Source organism: Pongo pygmaeus, chromosome 14 (assembly GCF_028885625.2).
Source record: "Pongo pygmaeus isolate AG05252 chromosome 14, NHGRI_mPonPyg2-v2.0_pri, whole genome shotgun sequence".
Taxonomy (NCBI): Eukaryota; Metazoa; Chordata; class Mammalia; order Primates; family Hominidae; genus Pongo; species Pongo pygmaeus.
Window position 1 is genome coordinate 68,998,256 of NC_072387.2, and position 21,629 is coordinate 69,019,884.

The following is a 21,629-nucleotide window of genomic DNA, read 5'->3' on the forward strand; positions in this document are numbered from 1 at the left end:
AACAGCAATCATCTAATTTCAATAACATTATGTTTTGTTTTAGGGGTTAAAGCCAACATAATTATTCTCGGTAGCAGTCTCTGTTTTGCTAGCATTATATTATTAAAGCCACAAATTGGTTAAGCATCTTAAGAGGTCCACAATGATCCCCTAATTCCCTCTCTTGCGACAGAGCTTAACATCATATAAGCATAATTTTATCCAGAGTTCTGCTAAAAGTGTAATTCTGTTCTTAACGCCATTTGAATTCATCTTTGACATCACACAATATCAAATGGTCAAGCTTTTCATTACACTAAGGTTTTTACTACCATGAATGGCTTAGTGCCAAATGAAAAAAACAGAAGATTTCATGACTTCATTCAAGGTCGTTATACACTGTTGAATAGGGCAGACTAAATGAATCTTATCTAGTTCTGCAATTTGATAAATTTTATTGAGTTTAGACATAATTAGAAAACTAAAAGACAAATACTACCAAGAACCTGGAACTTAGAACTAACTTTATTACTACTTTTCTATATTCAAGATGTCTATAAATACACTGAAGCTATAAAATGGCTTAAAACAGCTATAAAATCTTTTGCCTATCAGCTTTACTATGTCCTTATATAAACCTTTAAATAATCATTTTTAACCTAAATGTGATTATTTAAAAGTTATATTTTTTGGTTTTACCAATAGTGGGGTTGAATTTCCACTGTACTACCCAGTAGACACTGGATTACTCAATTCCCATTAAAATTAAAAGAAAGTCAGATGGCTAGCTCATTAATAGAACAGCAGCCAAAGAATGACATTTATCCAGAGATTGATAATGAACTCATAAACAGTATTTTTTGGCCAAATATTCTAACTGGAGAATATGGGAAGAGTGTAAACTATCTTAATTGAAAAACAAATTTCAGTTTATCCTAATGCAGTATCAAGGAACACATACACACGACGAGAAAAAAAGAAATTTAAATATCACCTTTCTTTCATATACTGTAAATTTTAGCAGAACAGATAAGAAGTGAGCTGAATATTCAGAAAGCTGCACAACTCTAATTTATTCTGGAATGTAACCTTGCCAGAATTGTTCAAGTGTATGCATAAGCACCTACAATCACAAACAACTGCTGTGTAATCCTGCAGATAAGAACCCTGCCAGTGATTGGCCGGGCGCGGTGGCTCACGCCAGTAATCCCAGCACTTTGGGAGGCCGAGGCAGGCGGTTCACGAGGTCAGGAGATCGAGACCATCCTGGCTAACACGGTGAAACCCCGTCTCTGTTAAAAATACAAAAAAATTAGCCGGGAGTGGTGGCAGGCGCCTGTAGTCCCAGCTACTTGGGAGGCTGAGGCAGGAGAACGGCGTGAACTGAGGAGGCGGAGCTTGCAGTGAGCTGAGATGGCGCCACTATACTCCATCCAGCCTGGGCCACAGAGTGAGACTCCATCTCAAAAAAAAAAAAAAAAAAAACTGCCAGTGATGAAAAAGGATTTTCATTCATATATTTGTTTTTCAACTTTTCTAAGTAAATGACAATTTCTTCATAAATTTACATAAAGGATAAAATGGTCATTTGACTTAAGATACAACTTTTTTCTTAAGGCCAACTTTTTTTTTTTTTTAATGATACATGGGATTTATTTCATAACAAAAGAGATTAGGGAATGATTATAGGAGGCCTCAGGGAAGGGAATATATAAGGGTTGTTTAGCAATCAAGTATGAGAAATAACTAAGTTTTTATGAATATGTAATTAAGCATAGACCCTGCCTTAAATGCTTAAAGTCAATGTGGAGGTAAAAGTAGGCTGGGGTGAGGAGATATCAGGGTAAAGGGTTGAATGTCTGAGGACATGGAGCAGGTTATGAATGCCTGCTTCATAATTGCTTCCAAATCACCTTCTCAGGGTGACTTGGAAAGTCCCACTACATTCAATAAGAAAAACAAACTTTCATTTCAACATGTTAGACAAGGCTTAGAAATGCTCAGGAACCCTGACAACATGCTGATTTAAATCAGTATGAAATTGAGATGAGGTCCTGATTGTTTTTTTTTTTTTTTTTGATGTTGGTAGCATTTTATTTCTTTTTTTTTTTTTCTTTTTATTATTATTATTATTATTATACTTTAGGCTCTATGGTACATGTGCGCAACGTGCAGGTAAGTTACATATGTATACATGTGCCATGCTGGTGCGCTGCACCCACCAACTCGTCATCTAGCATTAGGTGTATCTCCCAATGCTATCCCTCCCCCCTCCCCCCACCCCACAACAGTCCCCGAAGTGTGATGTTCCCCTTCCTGTGTCCATGTGTTCTCATTGTTCAATTCCCACCTATGAGTGAGAATATGCGGTGTTTGGTTTTTTGTTCTTGCGATAGTTTACTGAGAATGATGATTTCCAATTTCATCCATGTCCCTACAAAGGACGTGAACTCATCATTTTTTATGGCTGCATAGTATTCCACGGTGTATATGTGCCACATTTTCTTAATCCAGTCTATCATTGTTGGACATTTGGGTTGGTTCCAAGTCTTTGCTATTGTGAATAATGCCGCAATAAACATACGTGTGCATGTGTCTTTATAGCAGCATGATTTATAGTCCTTTGGGTATATACCCAGTAATGGGATGGCTGGGTCAAATGGAATTTCTAGTTCTAGATCCCTGAGGAATCGCCACACTGACTTCCACAAGGGCTGAACTAGTTTACAGTCCCACCAACAGTGTAAAAGTGTTCCTATTTCTCCACATCCTCTCCAGCACCTGTTGTTTCCTGACTTTTTAATGATTGCCATTCTAACTGGTATGAGATGGTATCTCATTAAGGCCAACTTTTCTACAGAAGAAAATATGATTGAGAAAAGGCCTTCACAGGTATACACAAATAATTGCCTGTACAGCTCCTAATTGGCGAAACAGCATGCTTAAATATTACCATAATGTTTACCCCTGTAAAATTCCTCCCTCTAACCATTTTATTGGTGCTACAAAATCCCACCAGGCAAAATCCAATACACCTAAATCATTTATTTTCTCATTTATCTGGATCTAGAAGAAACAACTAAACATTGACATTATCCCCCTGACAAACACAACCCATGAATCAACTTGATAATTGCCTTGAACTACTATACTGTCTCCCTCTTCCTCTTCATACTTGGATTATTATTTGGATTGCTTTTAAACCACCTTTCCCTGAATTTTTCAATTTCTACCCAATGGAGAGGGAAAAGAGTGACAAGTAATAAATCAGAACAAAGCATTCCCACAGAACCTCTCTCATGTTATCTAGTCAAGCCTTAATATACTTTTTTAGATTGTAAGAAATAGAAAATGTTCACGATATAGGAAAGTAGATTTGTAAAGAATACTAATACTTGAAATAAGCTGCTGGTAGGAATCTAAAGCAGTCAATAAACACTTAAGAGAATTAACACAAAGGGGTCTTTGTTGGTTTTTCTTTTCATTCAGACTCCTGGTTGACCCTTAAGATATTCCTTGCACACTCAACACAATAGGCATTCATTTATTTGACCAAAGTAATAGCTATGTGTAAATCTTTAACACCAAGAATTAAAGAGAATAAAGAAAAAAAAATTGTCATTAGTATGGACCCTAAGAGTGGCAATATGGAATAAGCTTAGCAAGATGAAACCTGCCCACCTCTATACCAAAAATATCAAAAGAACATGGTCACATCTGATTTTTATCGGTTCACCTGAGCTCTTCTTTTCTCCTCTGGAAAAACGGCTCTTAGATATTAAGGTTTATTATACAGTTGTGGTGACTAAGACAACAGACGTAAATGCAGAACTAGACAAACCAACTGATGGACAAAAATCAAACCTCAGAAACAAACTCACATGTGCAAAAACTTGATCTATAACATTAGAGATATTACAAATCATAAAAAAGAATGAACTATTCAAATAAATGCTGCTGGAAAAACTATGTGGAAAAAAATTGGATCCACATCTCACATCAGGCATAGAGATATATATTTCTAATAATTTTAAATGAAAATATAGGAGAATAGATATATGATGTCAGGATAGATTTCTTCAATAATATACAAAAAGGACAAACCATAAAAAGTTTGATAAATCTGACCACAATTTTACATTTTTTTACTTCAGCTCCCCTTCCCCCCCTAACAAAAGTAAAAAGACAAGACTCGGACTAGGACAAGATATTTGCAACACATATAAACTGAACACATGAGTATTATTCTGGCTATATGGGAAATTCCACAAATCAATATGAAAAAGATGGAAATCTCAAACAACAAAATTGGCCAAAATATAAACAGAAAATTCACAGAAGAGTAAAGCAAAGGGCCAATAAGCATGTGAAAAGATGTTCAGACACATTTATAATCAGAAAAATATAAATCCTTTAGTATGAGATATCCTGTTTACATTTGTTTACTTGCAAAACTTAAAAAGTCTAATACTAATGCAAACAGGGATGTTCCACAAATTAACCAGCCTGCAATCTTCAAAACTTTCAAATTCATAAAATACAAGGAAACATAGGAACTATTCCAGACTGAAGAAGATTTTAAAAACATAAGTGAATGCAACATATGATTCTGAACTAGATTCTTTTGCTATAAAGAGTATATTGGTACTATTGGTAAAACTTTAATAGTGTCTGAGGTAGAAATTGATCAGTGTTAACTTTCTGATTTTGGTGGCTATATTGTGGTTATATAGAAGGAAGTCCTTACTTGTAGAAAATATACACTGAAGTAGTAGAGGATTATGGGGCATTGAATCAGCAATTTACCATCAAATATCTCAAAAGAAAAAAGGTTTTGTTCCGTACAACTGTATTCTTATACAGACAAAAAAAAAAAAAGGAAAGTTTCTTTAGTGTATGGGAGCAAAACTATTGGATTCAGGGTACTGTTCACCTCAGGGAAGAAAAGAAGATAAAAGCGGGAATTAGAAAAATTACACAAGGGAGTTCACTTATATCTGTGGTGGTATTTTTTATATTATGTTCTATACTTTTTGTATGCCTGAAATACTGTATAATTAAAAAAAACACTGCAGGACGAAATTAGATTCCACTCTATGTTATACAAGGAAAATTGTTTCAAAGTCAAATATTAATCCCTTTGGTATTATCTAAACCAGGTTTCCCACGCTGAAAAGCCAATATATGTATTAGATAGTAGGTCATCTAAGTTCTTACTACCAGGACATACTTCAAACATATGCTTAAGAGATGACGATGGCATTTTATAAATATGCTTTCTCCTACATTACAAAAAAGCCTGATAAACATCTTCTCAATAAAAGAACAGAACATCACTATTCATACTTAAGTACTTCGTGCAATTTTATCAGGTCATTTTTTCTACACTTACAACAATTCTAGACAGGAAGTCCAGAATTTAAATAATTTTTGTCAGAATGATTTTGATATCACTGGCACTCATTTAATGCCTGTTAATGATAGCATCCTGATAGATGAGCTTTCTTGCATAGCTTTCATTCTCTCAACCGATAGTGAAAATAAGAAAAGGTATGAATGCGTGAAAAAAGCTATCTTCCATTCATTATTTTAATGTTTTTGTGTTATTGGGCTGACTAGCAATTAAAGCTAATCTCCATCTAAGTATAGTGTCTAAGGTGAAAAGAAATATAGTATCCTAGAAATCTTAAGTTAGGAAGCTACACTTAACAGACATTTGTTTGGAATGATAAACCAATGGATGATACTGCATGGATATAATCTAATGGGAAGACAGATATCTAAAAAGTGAAAAGTGAAAAAAAAGAATGAATTTCACAATAGACTCATACTCAAGCAGTTCTGAGAGGCAGGTTTAAGGAATCCTTAACTCAGAGAGCACATGCGAAGATAATTAAAGAAGACTAATGTTTAAACTAAGATTTAAAGTATGTATAAGGCCAGGCGCGGTGGCTCACATCTGTAATCCCAGCACTTTGGGAGGCTGAGGCTGGTGGATCACTTGAGGTCAGGAGTTCGAGACCAGCCTGGCCAACATGGTGAAACCCCATCTCTACCAAAAATACAAAAATTAGCTGGCATGGTGGTATGTGCCTGTAGTCCCCGCTACTCAGGAGGCTGAAGCAGGGATTGCTTGAACCCGGGAGACAGAAGTTGCAATAAGCCAAGATCATGCCACTGCACTCCAGCCTGGGTGACACAGCAAGACTCCGTCTCGAAAAAAAAGTAAAAATAAAAAAATGAAGTATAAGAAGTCTCTAACAGAGGCATAGAGGGAGATAAATGGCAGAGAACACTGCAATACCCTAGATAAGAGGTCATGAAAGCTTGAACTAAAGCAGGGGGGAAATTAAGAGCTAATGAGGATAGAGAAGTAAATGGATGTGACTGATGCCTTAATGAGATCAACTATGACTCCCAAGTATGACTTCAGTGGGGACTTCTGAAATAGGAAATTAAGAGTGAAGCAGAAATTTTGGTGAGTGGGTGGGTGTGTGTGTGTTGGGGGAGGTGTGTGTGTATTTAAGAAATATGATGAGTTCACTTTCTGATGTGTTGAGGTTCAGCATCTTTTAGAGAGCTGGATTATAACTGCTCTTCTGTAGAAGACATACCAAGGCGTCACAATATAAAAGATATTCTACATGAAAGGGCTCCAGTCCCCCAAAAGGAGTACGCAGAAAACTCAAGTGTATAAAGATAAGACTGAGAGGCAGAGGCAACACTGAGAGGAAGTAAAAGAACACATAGAAGGATATGGAGAGTAAACTGGAAAAAACTGGCCAGAGAGAAGGAAAATTAGGAAAAGTGAAGTGTGCGTCACAGTGACACACACTTCTTTCACATGGTGTGTGACTGCCACAGAACCAGTCAAGCCGACCAGGATTTCTCACTTACAGAACTATAATAAATGTGTGTTGCTTTAAATCACAAAGTCCGTGGTAATTTGTTACAGCAGCAATAGGAAACTAATACAACACTCTAGGAAACCAATAGATACCTTAGGCCAGCAAGTGCTCATTCCTTCCCTCCCCCGACCCCAATCTAGTCTTGGAAGAGACAGATTCAGTCCAGAGAATAGGGAAGAATGGAAAAGCAAGATGGAGAAAGAGAAGAGGCCAACCACATCCCCAAAAACTGCCCCTACTGGAGACTAGAAATGGAACAAGCTTGAACAGGGAAAAAGGAGCAGCTTTCTTTGGATGAAAATTAATTTATATTAAGCTAGGGTTTGTATTATCTGAAACCAACAGGAAATCTCTGGAACCTACCTGGGACTTTTAACCAGGATCAGAAGAAAAATAAGCTCAGAGGGCTGATTTAAAGGTGCAACAGCTGGAACAAACTAGCCACTTCCAACTTACACCTACCATGTTCACCTTGTTCAAAAAAAAACTACCTATAGGTATCTAAGAGTTCAGGAGTACTCACTGAAATTGACTTCAGAAACGTAAGTTGTAAATGTAGTGATGAACACAACTATTTCTCATATCTAATAGTCACACAGAAACCAATATGGGCTTTCAGCTAGAATTTCAGCTTTCACCAAAAGACAAACGGGGGAAAAAGGCTTTAAGTATAACTAAAAATTCAACACCACTTTTAAGAATGCACACAGAAACTAGACTATTACCCAGAGACCAAGTAAATCAATTTCCCAAGTGAAATGAGTACGAATGTTGAAGTTATTACACTGTACTTCACATTCATTAAGTAATCAAGTCAGCACAGTCTTTCAAAGGACTGTCTTGAGGAGGGAAAAGAGGTGTTCTTCAAAACAAAGTTGTTACTTCATGTAAAAATTACTAAATACCTTTGATAATGATAAATAAGAACAATCATTTTAAAAATTGCACAATGCCAAAGCAAAGAACCTAGATGCAAACTTTAAATAGTATAAAGCCTCTGCAGGTACAAATGCCAAAAGGTTACCATGGCTGATTATTCAATGTGGCTTTCTCAAGAGAATTCTTATTAATAAAAATGTAACAGATACGTACAAGCCAAAAATCAAGCCAGTTTAAATCTAGCATTCTCCACAGACATAGAAATAACTCTAAATCTGTCAAAAATGTGGTACCCTGAGAAGTTTGAAAAATATCCCAATCCACATTTAAAGAAGGCAACAACACCCTTCAAAAGCCTTTCAGCTTCAGAATCAATAGCAGTTTTTCCCTACAGAGTACTGTAATATACTCAAAGAATCAGTAAGGGAAAGAAAGAATCTGTTTCTTATTTTTTAAAAAGGGCTTAGTTGTAACTGTCTCATCCCTTAGCAAACTGGACAGCCCTGAGAAGGAAACAATTTCATTTTATTTCTGCTGAGTTACTCCAGTGAGGGTTTGATCACCAAAATCTAATGCCAATAGGTAGACCTGCTTAAGGGTGAAAAAGTGATCTGGCCCAGTTATTTTTAAAGTATTCTGTAAATATTTCAAAAATGCTGATATTCATCTGACCTCTAAATAATATTAAAATATATAGTATTAGCCCCCTCCCAGCTAAGAGTAACAGAAAACTAACATAAACTATATTCAGTACTTTCTAGGTAGTTGTACTTTTAACTTGTGGAAATAAAATGTGGCCTCCATAAATGTTTAACATCAATGGGCTACTTAGTCCACTTACTCAGATGGCACCCTCAATTACGATGAAATTTTTTAACTGAGTAGCCACAAGTGAACCATAAAAGTGTCATCCTGGAATCTCATGGATGGATAACTTAGGTGAGTGGTTCGATATATAGTGCATGGATGGGAGAAAAGGGCACTTTACGATCTTGAGTCCTCAAAGATAGTACTGAAGAGAGTTACCTTCAAATAAGCCTCATTAACAGAGGCAAAGGCTAACCAGAAAAAGGTTAGGCACCCAGAGAAAGACTTAAAAGATGAGTTCAAGTCTCCACAGATCTAAGTGTTGCAAAAAGAACCTGTTTATCCTAAAAACTAAGAAAAGAATAAAACAAGTTAGGTCTAAGATCCAGCCCATAACAATGCAAACAGTAGAGCACAGTGACTGTCATTTTAACATGGACTGGACTCAGACCACTTAGATCAGGGGTCCCCAAACCCGTTAGGAACTGGGCCACACAGCAGGAGATGAGCGGCAGGCCAGCCAGCATTACCAGCTGAGCTCTGCCTCCTGTCAGATCAGCAGTGGCATTAGATTCTCATAGGAGCACAAACTCCATGGTGAACTGTGCATGCTCCTTATGAGCATCTAACTAATGCCTGATGATGTGAGGTGGAACAGTTTCATTCCAAAATCATCTCCACCACCCCCCAAACACTCATGGAAAAATTGTCTTCCATAAAATCAGTCCCTGGTGCCAAAAAGGTTGGGGACTGCTGACTTAGATATCTACTCAAGACAAACATATACCATTCGATATCTTGGAATATTTGTTTTCATATACTCTTTACGAAACCAAACCCTGGTATGTTGTTTTCCTTCAGATTTCATATTTTTGTAATCCAAAAACTCTTTGTGGCTAAAGTGCTATCTTAAGTGGCATCAGAAATTAGCCTATGGAATATGACTACCAAAAATGCTTAGAGTTCCATCAACACAAGCAAAAGCTAAGGCTTTTTCCTCAAACATTTCCTAAAGAATCAAAATTCTTACCATCATTTTTTCAAAAAGTTCTAAGAGTTCATTCTCTGACAGTGGCTTTGGAAAGTTCTCCATCATCTCTAAAGGTGCTGCTGAGCAATCACTGCTTGCAAATGTAGTCTTCAGGTTGGGAAGTGGAGGTCTCTCTTTCTTGCTCCCTGGAATTCTTATGCTGGCAAATTTGTCCAGCTACAAAGAAAGACAGAATGACACACATGTAAGTATTTCTTTTCCCAACATTTATCTCATCTCAAAAATGAGAAAAACAAAGAGGGCCAATCGTGTTATCATTGTGATTTCATCAAGAGGCATTCAGCATTGGAATATTTAAAATTAATAATAATAAAGAGTGGTGAAAATTTTTCAGTAACCATTCCATCTAAAGATTGAAGAGAGCTCAGACAGACAACATTGAAAGATTCCTTCTAATCTTAAAACCACACATAGATTTGAGGTTCTAATGACAGGTGACCTTTGCTTTATATATTAGCAAATTAAGCAGTTTAGAAAGATTACTTAGATAATTTAGTGTTGGTCCCAAACTAGTACTCAGTGTCCCATCTCCCACCCCCTCCTGGCCCCCTTGCCTATTGCCCTTTCCATAATGCATACTGTCTCTTGGAGTGGGGGTGGGAGAGGAACATGATTTAGGAATTTTTAGGAATTGAATTCTACTTATATCTTCATAGCTTATTGGCCTGATAAACTATTTATCTTTGTTCAGGCTGGTCTGTATGTGAACTTCTTGAATATCTACAGGGCAAAATGGTTAAGGCCTTAAGAAATAAAGCTAGATTTTTGTTGCAATGAGATTTCTTCTACAGCTGGATAATCAAATAGCTTGCTGACATTCAAAAAAGCATAGATATTAGTTTACAAAGCTAATTATTCATTTATTCAAAATTGTTTGAATTTCACAAGTCCTATTGCTCACAAAGAACCCAGACTCATACATTTCATGACTAATACAATGTTTCAACAATCAAAAATGCAAAAAGTCTTAAGCTGAACCAGGCATCAAGAATAGAAGTATACTCAAACAGCACAGTGATTCCATGAGTTTTTTTTTTTATCATTGTTGTATACATTTTTAAGCTACTGTTCTCACCACGTATACTGTATATAAACCTGTACTATTCATTATGGTAGCCACTAGCTATGTATGATTATTAAATTAAGTTGAATGATATTAAAAATTCAGTTCCTTCACTGGACTAGCCTATATTTCAAGTGCTCAAGAGCCACATGTGGCCAGCATACTAATACATATAGAACATTTCCATCATTGCAAAAAGTTTCAATGGACAGAGCTAGTATAGCCATTAAAAACGTCTGATACCTCAAAATTTCAATTCAAAAGGACAATTAAGTCAGTATTGTTTATTCAATTCACTAAAGAAATAGGATTTCTTCAAATAATGAGACGTAAAGATAAGTATTATCTTTCAAAATAGGTTTCTAAATTTACTATGAAGATAATGTCTAGGAAAAATACTATGTACTGCACTCACACACGGTCCACCTAACATCACTTAAACATTAAAGTATTAAGAATATGACAGCTTCCTGTAGGATTTAGAAAGTTGTCATAAAACACCACTGCTCTCATTCTAACCACCAAAACAAACCAGAAAATGTATAAAGTTATACTTGCTGTTGTTGTCAACCCAACAGAAAATTGAAGACCCAAAGAAACCTACAAGAATCAAATACCAGAAAATGACAAGCTGCTCTTATCCCTGACAAACAGTTGAGGAAGAAGAATAAGTTAAACAAGGGTAAAGAAAGCCAGCCAAATATTTAAGGAAATATTGATAGCTGCATGGGTGCTGGCATTAGAATTTCAAGGAGCCCCACACGAAGCCCCAGCCATTTGGCAAGTCTACACCCACCTACCAACTCTTTCCCTAGTCTTCACCAACTGAATGGGGTAGTAAGCCAATGGCTTGGAGCAGAACAGGAAAGCTGTATGAATACTCCGTGAGGCATATGCAAACAGCTGACCTCCAAAGGCCACAGACTAGGCAAAAGACTGGAGAGAAATCCCCATGACACCTTCTGGACTTTGAAAGAGCATGTCATAATGCCATCTAAAGGCTGGGGCAGGGTACCTGGTCAAAGAGATTTCCTGAAGAAACAGCCAGAAGTAGAACTGAAAACAGAAAGAGAACTGTACATTAACCCTAAAATGGGCACTTTTTTTTTTTCCTGAAAGGATATAATGAAGAGTGGACATTACACACGAGATGAATAATTTCAGCAGCAAAGTCACAGAAACTATTAAGAAAAAAAAAACAAAAAAAAACACGGATTAATTAGAAATAAAGAATAGATCAGAAATGAAGATTTTCTTAGATGAGCTTAACAGTAACCTGGACATAGCTGAGGAAGAATCAGTGAACCTAAACCCAGATCAATAGAAAGTTCCAAACTCAAACACAAACAAAATAATGAGATAGAAAAAAAATGAGTACGATCTGTGATACAACATCAAATGTTGTAACACAAGTGTAACTGGGGTCCAGAAGCAGAAGAGAGAGTAGAAATGGTACAGAAGAAATATTTCAGAAGATAATGACTAACAATTTTCCAAAATTGATTAAATATATATAACTCAATTCACAGATCCAAGCTCAGCAAAACCCAAAAAGAATACAAAAGACACACACACACAGAGACACACACACACACACACACACACCCCTACCTACCCCTAAGCACTTCATGGTCAAACTGCTGAAAGTTAAAAATAAACAGCAAACCATAAAAGTACAGCCAGAGAAATAAAAATACATTATATACACGAGAAAAAAATGATATGACAGCTAATTTCTCAGCAGAAACAATGGTGGCAAAAGACAATGGAATGGCATCTTTAAAGTGCTGAAAGAAAGGTAGGGTTGACTCTTGAACAACACAAGGATTAGGGCAGTCAAAGTCCACATATAAATTTTGACTCCCCAGAAACTCAACTACTTATAGCCTCCCGTTAATGGGAAACCTTACCAGTAACATAAACAGTCAATTAATACATTATTGTATGTTAAATGTATTTACTGTATTCTCACAATAAGTTAGAGAAAAGAAAATCTTATTAAAATCATAAGAAAGAGAAAATACATTTACAATACTGTACTATATTTATCAATACTGTAAGTTTACATCATGTAACAAGATGAACTGTCTGCTGAAATGGTGACCAACGCAGCTACAGACCTCAATCTATACAATTCACATATCAAGCAATTCACCTTTTTCTTGTAATGTCATGAGTTTTCTCTGATTCTTGGGAGCACTTCAAGCATCACTAGTGGCACTTTGTATGGGTCCCATGGTGTTACTCAGGGTTTACGGTATTGCACTAAACACGATGAGAAATACTCAAGCACTGCAAGAGATCAGTTTTTACTGAAATACGCAATTTACTGGAGAGATTAACTGCTCAAGTGGAGATGATTAGTGTCACATGACATTTTAAGTAGATACTCAACACACTTGAGCTCACCGGAATAGCAACCAGAGGTGACTACAACATTAATACAGTAATATAGTGTGCGGTACAGTTAATTTTATAAAGTTATAGTTTAATACTGCATCTTTACATTTGTTCACATTTCTCTTGACTGCAAATGGCACCATCTTTAGTTCATGTTTGTATGAACTAAAGTCAATAAGTTTTGATTAATTTTAATTTTTTTATAATAGATTTGTAAATGCTTTATGGTATTAAGAAAACAGATTATTATTTAAATGTATTCAAGACATATATAACTTTTTCTTTTTTCAAGATTTCTAATCTGTTTGTCTGCAAGTTTTTTCAAATTATTGCAAATCTACAAAAATCTCCAATATACTTCTTTGAAAAAAATCTGTGTGTAAGGGGACCTGGGCAGTTCAAATCAATGTTGTTCCAGGATCAGCTGTACTGTTATCCTGGGATTCTATATACAGTGAAACTATCTTTCATAAGTAGAAGCAAAAGAAACACACTTTCAGACAAAAACTGAGATAATCTGTCTCCAGCAGACCTGTACTACAAAAAGTATAAAAGAATTTTTTCAGGCTGTAGGGAAGTGATACATATATAACTTTTTCTTAACTTGTTCTGGGATGAAATCCCAGATCTACAAAAAGAAATGAAGAGCAATCAACAGTTGTCTATTAGATGTTGGTGATACAAAGATAAATGAGCTATAAGACTTACCTTAAATAATTATCAAGTGGAAGAGACAAGCACATAGGTAATTATATAGCTATAAAGAAAATGTAGGAGGTATGTGAAATGTATTATAATAGCAAAAAAGAGTGGCATCTAACTCACCACCATAAGCGTTTCCTACTCCGGAATAACTCAGAAACATATAAAACTGTCTCCACATGAATATATGTCCAGAAGTTACTATCCCTATGTACATTTGTACCCTCATTACTGATGTTTGTTTAAAAAAAAAAAAAAAAAAACTGAGAGAAAGCAAAAAAACTGTTTTAGGAAATGGGACTGGTTACTTATCTCCCAAGTCACTACTTCATTTCCATCATTTCTGTACAGATAATATCAGTTCCTAAGCACAGAAACTATTCTAGCTCTTTACATACACACACACCCAAAAAAAAACCCAGTGTAACTTAATTAATATGCCAAACTTATAATGAAGTGAAATTAAGCAAAACTTCATTAATGCAACATCAATATTATAAATGTAAACATGTCAATAAATGGGAATAATAAGCTTAAGCACTTCACAAGCTAATTTGTAAATGCATAACCTAATGGTTCTAACAGTGATAGAAGACATAAAATCTTAATTTTCACCAAAAATCAAAACTTTTTTTAAAAAGAATCTCTAAAGTCATAAAAATTAACAATATCTTTACTAATATTTACCAAGACTTTTCTATATGTCAAGCACCAGGCTAAGAGCTTGAAATGCAGCATCAGGTTGAATACACTTGTTTAATCCTTAAAGTGAGGAAACTGCATGTCTAAAAAATAAAAGAACAAGCTCCAAAAGAGTTTTGTACCTAACAATTTCATAGTATTGAGCTCAAAAATAGGACAAAGGAAAAAAATCAGCCCTTAATGTTTTCAGGAGTAAAACTAGTAAAACTGTACTTGTATCAATAACATAATTTGTAAAAGTAATAACATTAATAATAAAATATAATTAATTATCACACCTACCCCATATGCTTAGCACCTAAAACTCTGGGGAAAAGATAAATTTTACCCAAATGGAAAAATAAATTTGTACATTACCACTAGTATAGACGGATGAAGGCAAGATAGGAAAAATTAGCATTCCCCTCTTCTAGCTTCTCAATCCACAATGGTCAAAATAGTAATATGAGATACAAAAGGATCAATCAGTATTTCATATTTTCAATATAATGCTTTTATTTCTTTTCCCAGATAAGAAAGAATAAAAGAAAAAAATAAGGAAAGAACCATAAAAGAAAAATAAGCACAATCTTTCCTCCTATACTGGAATAGCAACTCGAATCTAATGAATACCTCAGGCTAAAAGTAAAAGCATTCCGTGCCCTATTGAGCACTCCAGGTCGATTCTACAAAATCTGGGTGCTGTAACAAAGCTAGGCACAAAGTGAGCTTTACTATCAAATCATTTTACATGTTTTAAAAGAAGTTTCATTTTTTAAAAGAGAGGTTACTATGATTCCATTCACACATGGAAAAATCACTCCTAATCTATCTTTGATGAAACTGCACACACAATTTGCTTAAACCAAGGTACAACAGAACACTTGAGTAAACTTTAAAAATACTTTTTACATAAAAATATGACAGGAATCCCCCTAATATTGACCATAAGTTGGTTATCTTGTATTTGGCAATTTGGCTGGGGGTTGTTTATGTGTGTGTATTACAATTTGTGTACTTTCTATTTCATGTAAAATTTCCATAATTTTATACGAAATTCTCCTCTTAAAGTTGAGCAAAAAAAAGGTTCAAAAAAACTATCTGAACTTTTAGCTATAGTATATCACTGTAAAAGTGAAAACTCAGTGTTTAAGGTTTTCAGTATTACATTTTAAACACCAAATGGCAAGTGATTCTTTAAAATAAAAGGAAAATATAATTAGTCATCTTACAATTTCACAAGTATGAAAAACTACATATGATCATAAATATACTTCATTAGAACCCAGAAGGGAGTAGAAATTTTCACGAAATCCAGGAGAATTATTAAGCAAACAAAAATTCCTTCTCATTATAGAATCAATTCTATCCAAATACATACCTGAAATACAGAATAAAATCTACTGCTTGAAATTCTCTATTTTCAGGCAATCTCACACTATGCTTAAGAGGGAGCAAAAACCTAACAGCTAACATAGCTTGGCTCTTTAGCTAACTTTATTACTAATCTGGGAACTTTGTGATTAAAAACAAGCAAGGCTCTGGAGTCTGACTTCACAATCCTGTCCAGCCACTTGCTTACTGTGTTACCACAACTAAGCTACTTAAACCTTCCATGATAGTACCCATCACAGAGAAGTGTTAACAGGAAATAAAAGTACTATTCACTCTCATCTTTGGATTTAAAAGGCTGAAATGCCTTCCCTGACCACTTCATCTAAAGTAGCATGTGTACCCACCCCTTATCCGTCACAGCACACAGTACATTCTCTTCCTATGTCCTTTCACATGACTTACGAAAATCTATAATTATCTCATTTATTTTGTAATTGTTAACTCTGTCTCTTTCAACTAAAACGTTAAGTGCCATGCTAGACAAACCATCAACTGTTTTAATCACTGCGGCAGCCCGTCTCTAAGATGGCCCCAGTGATCCTGATTTATGTAACCAATAGATATTGTGGAAATTATGGAGTCCAATTTTCAAGTCTAGATCATAAAAGACTTTACAGCTTTTGTTTTGCTCCTTCTTGGGAGTATGCCAGCTGCCAGATCATGAGAACACCCAAGAACTCCTAAGGGGAGGCAAAGAACATGACAAAGAACTGACGGCTTCTGCTAAAAGATAAACACGTTTCTTGCCAACAGCCATGTGAGTGAGCCATCTTGAAAGTCCTGGTCAAGCCTTCACATGACCGTAGCTCCAGCCAACATTTTTACTGCAAACTCAAAGCAGACCCCAACCCAGAACCACCCAGCTAAGCAACTACCAAATTCCTGACACACAGAAGTGGTATGAAATGATAAATGTTTGCTATTTTAAGTCACTAAGTTTTGGGGCAACTCGTTACATACCAACAGATAACGATTATAGTCATGTTGTGTATGCAGCCTATAGCACAGTACCTGATAATTAGCAGTCAGTCAATTAATACTTGTTGAAGGTATGAATGAATGAGCAATTACTAGATGATAAAATATATAAAATATAGTTACCATCCCTAAAGATGCTTACCATTTGAGAGAAAAATATATAATAAAGGATCATAATTTAAGGTAGAATATTGTAAATGCCTCCAAGAAAATAAGCCAAGTGAACTAGCAACAGGAATGAACGATCAATTCTAGAGTGGGGAAAAGTACCTTAAGAGGGGCTTTGGAATGGAAGTACAACAGGGAACTTGTGATGCTGATGTGAAAATTATAGAACATGTTAACTGCTAAGCAGTATGTCTGCCTGTTCCATGGTCTTTACGTTTAAGCACCAGTGACATCACTGGTACAAAGATGTATCACTGTGGAGAGAAAAACCAACCATTCAATCTTTCAGGTATGATAAGCCAAGGCCAGTTTTAGGCCTTGGAACAATTCCTACCATCCGATCAACTGCATTCTGACTTCGATATTCCTCAATGCTACAAATGGGCTTCTTCAGCTCTTAATTTGTATTTTACTGAAATTTATAAGTTCTTTAGCCAGAGGCTTCTTTGAAAAGATGAAAACTTACTGTTCCCTCCCTACCAAAAAATACTTGATTATCTACTTATAATATTTTGTCCACATTTAGGTTTCACATAGTATTTTAATATTATTAAATGAAAAACAAATTTATGCTCTTAAAATTTCTTCAATTGCTTGAAAATAAGTTACAACATGCAATATGTGTTCTAAAGCCAGCTGTCATGCCATGGAGCAGTGTTTGGAGATGCCTGCACAGGGAAGAAAAGAGGCCTCCCCGCACCAATTAGCACCCACTTGCCAGTCATAAGTGAGCCACTTTGGAAATAGATACTCCAGCCCCATCAAGGCTGTAGATGATTATAATCTCATGAAAGACCTCAAAACAGAACCATCCTGTAAGCTGTTTCCAAATTTTTGATGCAAGAAACTGAAATATCAAGTGTTTATTATTGTTTGAAGCCACGAAGTTTTGAGAAATGTTATATAGCAATAGATAATTACAGAGCTCCTCATAGAATACTTTTAAATGCCTAAAATATATACAAACTAAAGTAAAATGAGGTTATAAAAATATTAATAAATTTTAGTATATCAATAAATGTTCTTCACTATTGCATTAAATAACAAAGGTAATGACAAGTCTAATTTCAACATATTATCAAACATAAACCATATTTTGAAATATCTTCAGTAACTACTGTGCTTTGAAAATATCTGATCTCTGTTGGTGATAAAGTCACAGGCCAAATACTACTGTGGGTTTTTCTGGCATGCTGATAGGTTTTTTTTTCCTATATGCATAACTGAAAGAAATACTAAATTTCATTTACAGATTAAAGAAAATAAAGATTTAATTTTTTCTTCAAGGACACCATGAATTCCACCAAGACCCCTTGGTGGTCCATGGACCACAAGCTAAGAACCCCTGGTAGGTGGATACAGAACGATAGCAGAAATTGTGGTGGAAAAGAAGAAAGTAACTCAAGTTCCAATGCCTTCAGTGAATCAGTGGGAGGGACTAGAAGACCTACAGTTGAGACCACCAACAAGGAGGAACCAACAGGTTGTATACTCTGATGGTTTATGCTTCAAAGAGAGCTGGAAGCTTTTGAAGTAAGAAGCCACCAGGAAAATAAAGCCATCAAAGAACATCCAGGTTTCAACTACAGCAAGGAGGAAAGAGAACATTCAAAGAAGATGACAGACTTCGAGTTCCAAAGGGCAAAGTAGGAGGGTTTGGGAAGCCTGGAGGACTTGAGAGATAATATCAGATTAGAAGAATGAATGGACCTGAATAGTGAGAGAAGCAAAGGGGTGCTTACTGATGATATGAATTGATTATGACTCAGCTCTGCTGAAAGGTGATTTGAATTGTGATAACTGTAATGAATATTAATAAAGACATAAATCAAAGCATGTGGACTACACCTCCTTAATTCATCTTCTCTCTGTCCCTACTGTCGCTAGCTCAGGCCACTTCTAACCTGCCTCCTAGCCTTCTAACCTGCCTCCATCTCTTCATTGCTCTCTCCCCCTACCATGCTATAGCAATTCTCTACCCCAACACCATTCAATCTCCTGAAAAGGTAAATCCAATCATGCCCCTCACTCCTGTGGTTAAACTCTTTCAATAGCCCCTGGTTACTCAAAGGATGACATTCTTGGCTCAAAGGCCCATCTTGATCTGAACATATTTCCTCTCTAGACAATCTCTTCACCACTCCACCACCTTACACTGTATGATCTAGAGATAATGAACAACCTAGAGTCTCCTAAACATGCACAGGCTGTTCCTTGTGCCTAAAACCTACCCACACCTCATACCCCATCCCCTTACCTGGCTAATTTCAACTCAATCTTCAGCTCCCAACTTAAACTACAGCTCACGTAAGAGCCCATTCTGATTCCTCAAGACTGAGTTAGATGCTCAAAGACTTAGTGCTTGCATCATATAATATGTATACAATTCTTTAACTGCCTGTGAACTAGGCTTTAAGTCCTTGAGAACAGATACTGTTATTTTATTCACTAAATCCCCTCTGAACTTACCACAGTTCTAAACATGTAGTGGATGTTATATTAATATTTGTTAAGTGAATAAATTAAGAATTAGCTTCCTATCTTCCAGGCCTGGAACACCCCAGCCATTGCTTCTTGCCTTGCTAAATTTTTCACAACAATATTTTAAATAAAAAATAATTAACACAGTATATCAAGGGAGAATGCCAGGTGTTATGCCTTTTATATATTCAATAGGAAAACCCAGACTCTTCCTAACACTGATAATTTAGAGTAGGCCCCTACACTAAAAACAAGGATAACTTATGTTATTTAATATCATGATACAAGGTAATAAGAAAAATATCCATTCAAAAAGGAGTACACATATCATTGAAAAAAAATTTAACATTCAAGAAACCCCAAAGTTCTATCTACCCATCTACTCAAAGTACAATTCTAATTGCATATATTTAAATATTAATAATATATACTTGAGAAGTAATATAAATTAGCTCTGTATATATTACATTTTATTTTAAAAAACATAGACCTGTATTACCCACACACAAAAAGTCATCTGAAGACATCAATAATTGCTTTCTACTTGCCAACCTGACATGCTTCCACTACGAATCCATTTCATTGGTATGCCAGAAGTAAAATTATTAAGGAGTAAAAATTACACCAACTCCTGCCAGCCCAGATTCCAACCTGTCCTTCAAAACTCAGCTGAAAAGTCACCTTCATGTGAAGTCTTCCAAGATCAAGTTGACCTTCCAGCCCCTATCATACCACCCTAAAACTACTGATTGTCTATACATCCATTTCTCTACTGCACCCAGATGACAGAGAACTTCTTTTTCCATATTTGTATTTCTAAAACAGTACTAGGCACTCAACAAATTATTAATGAATGAGTGGACAAAAGAATGAACATACAAGTCTGTACACCCTACTACATATTAGTATATTCAACTCTGAGAGCTCTTGATCTTATTCCCAAGTTTGTGCTGATTTGAGGAGGAGCTCTCTAAACTATCCTATAAATATTTAAAGATTCTAAGATAGTACTTAAGTATTACTACTGAAAATTTAAGTACAGGAAGTCCTAATTAACTCATTAATGGGCTAAGAAAGGCCCACCTGACTAAATGAACAGTTAAAGTTATTTAAAACAGAACTTGTTTGGATGTATTTTACATTCAGTCACCCCAATCCATGCTGGTATTTCTACTTTACACAGAAGAGTATAATATGAATATATAGTTTTACTGAAAAACTGTGGTTAGGCAGACAGGACATCACACTTTTTATCACTCACTGTTATTAACTTACCAAGGAAAATATTAAAAGTTAATGAAAATAGAAAGTAAATTATAGTACAGAAAGCCTTATATCCTACTAGAATAATAAGATAAAACTATCTTAAATAATTCTATGTTGAGCCTTTATTTTTAAAAGCTACTGACTTATGTTCTATTACTTGACTTTAAAGTTAGGCACAAATTCAGGTAATTAAAGTCATTTTCCTTTCTTTCATAAATATCATGTATAATTTAGCACATATCTCACAAGACACATCACATCTAGGTAGGTACAGGTAAACAAAGCTCAGTCCTATTAGGCCGCATTCATCTTTGAGTGAAGTCTCACAGAAATCACACAGGAATGTACTAGAGTTGTCTGGTAACAGTTATATAGAGGAAGAAGACCCAGAGAACAGTCAGGAGGTGAGAGAATAGTGAGGTGAAAGCTTCCACTCACTCACTAGAACCTACATCCACAGCAGGTGATTTCTGCAGTGGCTCTATGACCCCATTATCCCGGGAACTTTGAGGAGAACAAGGAAAGCCTGTATCTGTATCTGGGTGTAGGCTGCAGTTGTTCTGAGATATGTGAAGTGCTTTCTACATAGAGAAATTTTTCCATGTCCTTTACAATTAAAAGAATCTCATATCCTTTAACACATGACCTCTCAGTCCAACACCTCACTATTTCTCTGGGGTGGATTTTTTTCAGTTTTGTTTACTTGAGATATTCAAAATAGTTCACTTCTCATCTTAGAAAACATCTTAGATATAGTATGTCTTTGTAATTATAATGATTTTCTCAGGATTAAGGTCAATGGCTATGATACAATTTCTCTTTTCCATTTAAAAGTCTCATATAGATGGCATCAAGGGAAAAGCAGAAAATA

At 35.5% G+C, this 21,629-nt stretch overlaps 1 protein-coding gene across 2 annotated transcripts in view; it reads right to left on the reverse strand.

The window, feature by feature from the left end:
• Window positions 1-21,629, reverse strand: part of DIAPH3 (diaphanous related formin 3) — a 484,172-nt gene that overhangs the window by 423,411 nt on the left and 39,132 nt on the right. For both annotated transcript variants that reach the window (XM_054446718.2, XM_054446717.2), the window contains one exon: window positions 9,604-9,780. In XM_054446718.2, the coding sequence (XP_054302693.1) occupies window positions 9,604-9,780 (177 nt within the window). The remainder of the gene's footprint in view (window positions 1-9,603; window positions 9,781-21,629) is intronic.